The sequence below is a fragment of the Nannobrachium achirus genome (genome assembly GCF_963921795.1).
Source record: "Nannobrachium achirus genome assembly, chromosome: 16".
NCBI lineage: Eukaryota > Metazoa > Chordata > Actinopteri > Myctophiformes > Myctophidae > Nannobrachium > Nannobrachium achirus.
This window is the reverse complement of record NC_137823.1, coordinates 47,383,698-47,392,756: the sequence shown is the minus strand read 5'-3', so window position 1 is coordinate 47,392,756 and position 9,059 is coordinate 47,383,698. Positions and strand designations below refer to the sequence as shown.

Here is a 9,059-nt window from a genome sequence, read left to right as displayed (position 1 = left end):
CACTTCACACTGGTGTGATTTTTTTTGAGTGGTGCCCCTGGAAGGAGCTAAGCTTCAACATCTGGCTTTGTCCGTAGGCTATGTAGGGTCACATTGGCCACGCTTCGCGGGACGCTTAATGAAATTAACTCATAAATAAACCAGACAAAACTCATTTCACAATGGGTGTGATTTTTTAAATAATAAGTAATTAATATGCACCACCATTGGTTACTGTTAGGCTACTTACTTCAAATGTTTGTGGGGAAATGCACAATTGTTACATTCTACTTATACAACAGTTTAAGTAATGCTGGGTCTGATCATTTTAGAATATAGCAGCAGGGATTTCTGACATACTCCATTGGAAACCCTTTGGCCTAATATATAGATCCTCCAAGATGTTTCTGCTTCCTGTTATAGATTATAACTGCTGCCAGTACAGCTGCAAATGTCAGTCCTACAATTCCTCCTGCAATGATGCCTGAAAATAGGATATAAGACTCAAAGTTAGAACACTTACACATCATCAGTAATGCAATGCATTCAATTTTCAGATTCAGTATTATTTATGCAATAAGTATGCACACCACCTGCAAGAATTTCTTTGTTCTCCAGGAAACCTTTGCTTTTCATAGCATCTTCAACAGTTGACCCAGTGTCATCTTCTGGCCACGGTGTAATGTCAAAGATGAGGTCTGTGTCATCCTAATTAAGACATAAGCAGGGACACTTGCATAACCTGATTAGGAATATAGGAAAATATAGTTGGGACTCCAGGAAATGAGTGATATGCCATACATGGACCGTGTTCCTGTTTGCACCTTCCACTTCTTCACTCTTCCTGTTGCCTTCCTTGGTCATTTTGATTTTATTAGAGTTGAATCTCACTGTGGAACTGCTGCCTTAAAGAGAAATGAAATGAGACTGAGTGTAGCTTTACCAAGTAGCCCATGCTTGGTACCATGAGAAATTTGATCAAGCCACACACATAGAAACATGTTTGTTATACATGAAACATGTCTGTTACCTTTTTCTGACCAGTCACCAGATCCAGAACTATCTGACCAGTCGCCAGACCCAGAACTATCTAGAAGATCATGTCCTGACCCATCCAAGTGTTCTGGAGTTATAAACTGATAGAAAGGAGAGAGAAAAATAACAAGGATAGTTGAACAGCACCACCACTACAGTGCTGTTTTGGCTGTATACAGCATCTGTCCTAAGAATAAAGAGACAGTTGGGGGTTATGCAGTAATAGTTTCTACATATAGAACAATGCGTCAATTGAATCATGACTGACTCAAGGTACAAAGTGCATTTCTATGGAAGCAATTATTATAGGCTACTAAAACAGCACTTAATCATCATGGTGTGACAACTGTGACATGGACTTACAGGTTGGCAAACATACTGTCTACCAATAAAATATCAACAGAGCAATACATGGTTGTATGTTTATAAAGTAACAATATTTCCGGTGCCTTGCAGTGGGATATTTGTAGATCTCCAGTAATGCTTAATACCTTTAGTTCAGGTTATGTGCACAAAGTTTAGATTTATATAATTTGCAGAAATGTATGGTTGCACTGGACAGCTCCCAGGTAAGAATGTGTCCAATTATGAGTGCGAAGCAAGGTACCGTACTCTTGTAGAAGAGTAGGAATAAATGTCTCACAATTTCCCATAGGGATGTTAGTAGAAACAGCCAAGCCTAAAATAGAACTGCCAGCTGAGACTCTCAGTCCATTTGATAACATGAGAACATAAATAATCGAGTGTTCTTTGGGGGGCACAATTGTAGTGTTTGGCCTAAAATAACACTTTACCTATGACACAGAAAGTTGCACCTTGATACTCTATTCACAGGCATTCAAGCACTGTGCACACACATGTAGCCTAAGAAAAGAGATTAGGTTAATATTACACAGCTCAGCTGTGTAAAGGGTGGGCTTGAGTCACATCTGCAGTTGTACTGTACATACAATGGCTGAAGAAAATGCAGGCTAAATTGCTTAGCCCATTAAAATGAATTACTTACCGCCATATATAGTGAAGGTAAATCCAAAGCGAATATAGAAGTAATCAGCAATATCTTCATATTGCTTGAATTGGAGAGGTCTTCCTAATGTACAGTCTTCTCTCTCAGGGGTTGTTTACAGGTACTTTGATAGTGAGCATTCAGATAAGACACTAAAAACCACACCCACCACAGGTGTAACAGGTAACAACTTACCACTATACCTCCTCTAAAGGGGAACAAAGGGAATAAAACAAATATAGAACTAGAAGAGGTTCTTGCTCCATCTATTACTCTCACTTATTCTGTTCAGATGTATCTAGAAACCATATTCAAAGGGTTAGGGTTCAAAATGCTTGGCTTTAATAGTTAGAGTATTTTGAGATGGGGGTCCGCGGTCAAATACATATAATTCTAGGGGTCCTTGACATTAAAAACAAGAAACATACGTTTTTCAGAAAACCATTAGGATTTAAAATATATTTTTAGGCATTTTTCCAGGTCTTAAAGGGTATGGATCACTCTGGCTTTATTAAGTCAGAGATAAGTACAGTAATTCCACCAGAGGGAGCTATTGTTAACTGTATATCGTCCACAAAGTACTTCTATATATTGTTAACTGTATATCCTCCACAAAGAGCTGGCTGGATGGCATCTGGAACTAATTAGAACCATAATTTAGTTGAGTTGAAGCGGATCCCATGTACTGCACCCATAGTTGTCGTTTAGTAGCGAGACTACAGTACTTGACCATATGCACAGGTTTGAAAAAACAGAACACATCAAATGTTGTAAGACCTGTTTAATCATACATATGGTACTGTAATTAGTCAAAATTCTGTCTCCAAAAACGTGTTATTTATTTCACCTAATGCACATGACTATAACAATATGACAAAACATATTTATATAACTGACTGAATATTTTACATTGCAGCGGTTAGAAGCTAGCTCTTTCTACATACATTCCTTTTCTTTTGCCACATATCATAATAAAGACAATTAACAGAGAGAGGGTGGTACAGTACAAAGAGAGGGATGAGAATGGCCATGTGTGGGGCTGCCGATTGGACCCAGATCAGATCCACTCTTCATGCTTCACCTAACTCTTCATACTGTCTTCACTGTCTTCAGCGTTATCAGGCTGCATCTATAAATAAAGATAAGAAAGTTAAGAAAGTTCAAAGTCATTCTCGTATCTTGTCATCAAGTCAATAAAATACTCATTTCACTGAGTCCAACATCCATCAAACAAGAGGGAAAGGAAAAACACAACTCAACTAGATCTGATCTGTAAAATCATTTGATTACAGTATTTCACATCTTTTCTTTTATCCGAGGAGCCAAATCCCTTAAGAGTAAGTCTCTTACTCCCATGTGCAATGCCCAAAAATAGGCAGTGACGCATAAATAAAGCATAGAAATATAGAATGGTATAATTCCATTCCAAATTCTTTGCCACACCAATCCTAGGGCATAGGATCAGGCTGCAGCATGTTGTGAGCTTGTAGATCTGTTCTTTATGTCACATCCGGTACATATTAGGCTGCAATCACGCAGCCTAACAGCGTGATTGCAGTGCCCCTTAATTTAAAGGCCAACTCACTCACAAACACTATGCCTAACCCTAACAGAAATTATGCCTAAACCTAACCTTAAAACCACGCCCACCATGTGAGCAGGGTGCCACCCCCTTGTCAGTCATAAGGTGCTGCTTTGGGCTGAACCGCAATTCAATCGCCTCTTCTCTTTAATCCCATGTTATATACATTTTGGATAAATAATAACGAATAAATATTGAATCTTTTACTTCAACGATTATATCCGTGGTATCTGTGGATATAACTGTGATCTGTGCACCTCTAATATACATGTCTATAAACAGTCCACTAACCTGTTGCAGGATGATTTCACGCTGAACCGAGTCTGCCTTGTGAAGCATCTTCTGGACCACATAACTGCCGTACTTGTCCTTCATCATGGAGTACACGGCGCTGTGGCGGCCATCTTTCTGGCTGCACACCTCGTCTATCAGCAAGGCTCTCTCCGCAGGCGAAGAGTGGATGACACACTTGGAGACCACATGACTGAGGTTGACAAAGACAGAGAAGGGAGCGCCATTAAACATACAGTAGATCAAGTTGATTATTGAGCCTCAGATTGTAGGGATTGGCCTATTCAAGTTTTCATATATTGCAAGCCCAGCATTCTTCAAGACGTTATTTGGATGGATGGATGGATAATTTCATTTTGAATTGAATATAAGTGTACAACAAAATGATCTCTTTGGCATCAATCCAATGCAGGAAGAGTGATAGAATGCATAGATGTACGTATAGATGTAGGTAGCAGCATAGGTACTAATATACAAGCAATTAAAGACAATATTACATACAGTTCAGTAAGGAATTCATTGCCGGTTATGTCTATGCCATTGTGTTAGTTTGTTGATGCAACCACAACATTAATATTATAGTCATAGCTGGATATTATTTTGTAAATACAAATGTGTTCATCTTTGTCATACCCAAGAATTAAAAAAATAAACAAGAAATTCCCTTGATATGCATATGCTACCTTATGAAGAAAGCGTACCTGGTGGATAATGAAAATGCACTAAATGGCAGTGGAAAAGTATACAACCCAGTTGATTATGTGATATGTGAAATTGGCGTACCTTGAATATACGTTCTGGCTCATTACAAAAACCTTCCCGCGAACCAGAGCAACGATCCTACTCTTGTCCTCTGGTCTGCCATGGTGCAACACATACTGGATGACGTGGTTGCCGCACTGATCCTGCGGGAGGCGACAGAGAGCCATCAGACAAGTGATTTAGGGTGTATGATTTTCATTCACCACAGAGAGAGGCCGCATGACACCCCTTTATCTCTTGTTGCTGTTCATAAACTTCTCCCCACCCCTCTACCCCCCACGACTGAGGTTAAATCATCATGCACTGCTAAAGTGACAGAACAAAGTGTGCTCGATACCCCCACAGTCTTAACACCCAAAACCCATTATGCCATCACTACGTAATGTCAGATAAAACAGATGCTGCTGGTTCCTGGTGTGTTGCTGATCGTGTAAACACATAAAGTTGCATCTTCGCCCATTCAGAAATGAAGTAATGTAATAATGTCAAGTAATGTCCCTTAATTATTACAAACAAAGGCTACACAACTGCAAGGACGTCTACTCTCTACTCAGCGCGTAAAGTGGTGCATAATCAAACTCGCAACACGGCCATTTTGTATACTTTGGAGGGACCAATTGTACCAGAGTACTGTAATGTGAAATTGCCTGCCTGCATGTAAAATGCATACATGTTGGTAGGTCTGCAGACTAATCCGCAAACAATCACATGCTAAAAAAAGAAAAGAAATCTAAACAAAAGTCAGACATGGAGACATGCATATACACAAGACAAGCACAATTGATAAATTATCTAATCGCATCGGGGTAGACATGACTGCTACATGGTATGTGTGGCTTTGGGGCCAGGGACGAGATAAAACATGTGCAAATACTTATGTGGCAGGACGGGCGTGTGTTCCCACGGCCCCTCCTCCACCTATCAGTGAACTAACCTGTACCAGTATTAAAGCGGTGCATTTCCGGCCCGCGTTAGCTGTCTGTCTCTCCGTCTGCTGTGGGTGCCACGCCACGCTGGCCTCTGTGTTTGAATTAAAGTTTGGCTTTCCGAACCGGGCTGACCCGTTGGGTTACAGCCCATGTTCACTCTGCTTCAGCGCAGGTATGTCTCTCCGTCTTGTTGTTCAAGAGATCTCCTGCACTGCTATGTTTTGGACTTGAACTTGACCTTCTATTGTTTTCCTTTATAGCTACGGCTACAAACGCTCTTGTTGAGCTTCCTGCACTAGTGTGTGAGGATAACTCACCACGCACACTAGGTAAGTTGGTAATACTCCCTCTCCGCAGCATTGTTTATTCCGGTGTCTTCACCGAGTGTAAACGTGGGCTTAATTTGTATTTCAGTTTCCTCCTACCTGGTCTCCGCCGCGGTGAGCATTATAACCGGCGCCGTGCGCTCGGCGCTCAACAACGTGGTAGGTTTATTCAATGTCTCTCTCTCTGCTCTTGTCTCAGTGTTCATGTTAATTATAAATACTAGTAGTAACACGGCCGCTTGTCCCTCCAGGGCCAGCGACACAGTCTGCTGTTTTGTCCGGGTGTTTCACCCTCCTGATACAGTGCCCATTCTGAAGTGCCACACACAACTCACGTCTCCCACCCACTGTCGGTGTGGACGGCACTCTCCTCTCGCTCTCGGCCGTTGCGTGCACCTAGCCTACTAGGGCTGCAAACGGCTGTTGCCCAATGGTCTGTTTATTGTTTTATATTTGCTTTAGCTTACAATTGTTTGGCGTCACTGGGCACCTATAGCCTGCCCTTTTGTCCAGTGCCCATCACCCTGACTACTGCAAATAATAACGGTTTTACTACATTATATTGATGTACTTGGTTTAGCTTATAGTACTCCAACAGGTTAAATACTGAGAGTTCTCTGTTGGGATGTGGTGGCGGCCACCTAGGGTATGGTAACCCCCCTTTTCTGTATTTTGGTTTTGCTTTATTCATTTGTTATTTACTTATTTTGAGTGTTTTGAGTTTGCTGTGTCTTAAGTTGGGGACCATTATCCTGGGTTGATTGGCCATCCCAACTCTCCTTCCCTCCTAGTGTTGGCCTGTCTGTATATCTATTAGTAGGGCAGGAGAGAGGGGTCTACCAGCACCCCAATGACATGTTTTCGAAACCTGTTTTTTTAGGACCGTTATGATGTCTAGTTATGATTTCTGCTTGTTGCTGTGGTCAGCTAATGTCCCATGGGGTTCATTTTTAACCTTTTCTCACAACTATTCCCAATCTGAACCATACAATGGTCATAACAGAAAATGCCATAACTCTTGATGTAAACAACCTACAGGGACAAATGAACACACTTTTTTATATGATTTTGACCCAGGGAATTCATTAAAGTGGCTATTTTTAACATTTAAGCACATCTTGACCCTATTTCAGGACAGAAACAGCGAAAAATAACCCAAAAATGTTCAAAACACGTCTATACTTCTCTTTGTACAGATAAATTAAGGTCTATTCTTTTTATACCACAGGTTTTTTAGGTCCCTTATGATGTCTAGTTATGATTTCTGCTTGTTGCCGTGGTCAACTAATGTCCCATGGGGTTCATTTTTAACCTTTTCTCACAACTATCCCCAATCTCAACCATACAATGGACATAACAAAATGCCATCACTCTTGATGTAAGCAACCTACAGGGACAAATGAACACACTTTTCTTTATGATTTTGACACAAGGAATTCATTTCTGGCATCATTTTTAACATTAAAGCACATCTTGACCCTATTTCAGGCCAGAAACAGCGAAAAACGACCATAAATGTTCAAAACACATCTATATTTCTCTTTGTACAAATACATTAACGTGTATTCTTTTTATACCACATGTTTTTTTTTTTTTTTTTTTTTAAAGATGTGTTTATTAACAATTGTCAATCATTATACAAATATCATCAAACAATGTATCACTCTTTTTTTTTTTTTAGAAGAAGACAATAAAATAAAAAATAAAAGACAAGATGAAAGACAAAAAAGATAACAAAAAAGACAGAAAACCCAATCCTCCCAAACCCACCCCCCACCCCATTCCCCGAATGGCCCACCACTACACTCTTACTCTATATCAAGACATTATACTTTTCCACAGAACCCATTGACAGAACTCTCAGATCATCTTAAGACAACGAAGTCAACCTGTAGGGGATATAGTGGGCAGACAGTCCAAATAATCCTGCCAGATCTTTTGAAACATACCACATGTTTTTTAGGACCCTTATGGTGTCTAGTTATGATTTCTTCTTGTTGCCGTTGTCAACTAATGTCCCATGGGGTTCATTTTTAACCTTTTCTTACATCTATCCCCAATCTGGACCATACAATGGACATAACAAAATGCCTTAACTCTTGAAGTAAACAACCTACAGGGACAAATGAACACATTTTTCTATATGATTTTGACACAAGGAATTTATTTACCTCATCATTTTTAACATTCAAGCACATCTTGACCCTATTTCAGGACAGAAACAGCGAAAAATTACCAGAAAATGTTCAAAAACATCTATATTTCTCTTTGTACATATAAATATTAAGGTGTATTCTTTTTATACCACTTGTTTTTTGAACCCTAATGGTGTCTAGACAATATTGCTTCTTGTTGCCGTGGTCAATCAACGTGGCTTGGGGTTCATTTTAACCCTTTCTTACACCTATCCCCAAAACAAAACATAAGATGGAGATAATAGAAAATACCATAACTCTTGAAGTAAACAACATACAGAGACAAATCAAAACATTTTCCCACATCATTTGCACCCAAGGAACTCATTAACACATTCCCCGCCATTTTAACATACCTTCGTACTCTACGGTGCCTCTGGTCTCCATAGACTTCCATGTAATTCATAGTGCACGGATCATGCACACCCATGCCTAGATAATGCACCACGTGTGTCCACATTGCTCACAGCTTTCAAACAAAAAAATCCGAATGGAAATCCGTTCAGGCATTCATGAGATAGAAGCCATTATGTTTTCCTAAAATGTAAACAAAGATGGCTGCCATGTTTGATAGATGGGGTTGCTATGGGGGTTAAACATGCAATTTCGCGATTTCTATCATGCCTACTACATTTTTTGGGGTCAGAAAAAAAAATTGAAAAAAAATTTGAAATGGCGGAAATTCTAGGGACTATCGGGCCTGGCAGGGAAAGACATTGAAATAATCTCGGGACTATCGGGCCTGGCATGCAATGAGTTAACATGGTTATTATTAATATTCAAGCACATTTTGACACTACTTCATGGCAGAAACTGCAAAAGAATTGCAGAAAATATTAAAATCACATCTATATTTCTCTTTGTACAACATTTCTAAGGTCACACGTCATGTTTCTTAGTACCCTAATGGTGTCTAGTGTCAAGATTTAGTAGTGTTGCCCAACTCATGTCCCA

The 9,059-nt window shown here is 39.8% G+C and overlaps 1 protein-coding gene across 2 annotated transcripts in view; it reads right to left on the bottom strand.

Moving 5' to 3' along the window:
- Positions 1-2,805: 2,805 nt before the first annotated feature.
- Positions 2,806-9,059, bottom strand: part of LOC308300445 (scaffold attachment factor B1-like) — a 38,249-nt gene continuing 31,995 nt past the window's right edge. For both annotated transcript variants that reach the window (XM_080744285.1, XM_080744286.1), the window contains 3 exons: positions 4,677-4,798; positions 3,894-4,086; positions 2,806-3,149 (listed from right to left, as the gene is read on the bottom strand). In XM_080744285.1, coding sequence (XP_080600411.1) covers positions 3,102-3,149; positions 3,894-4,086; positions 4,677-4,798 — 363 coding nt within the window. In that variant the 3' untranslated portion in view covers positions 2,806-3,101. The remainder of the gene's footprint in view (positions 3,150-3,893; positions 4,087-4,676; positions 4,799-9,059) is intronic.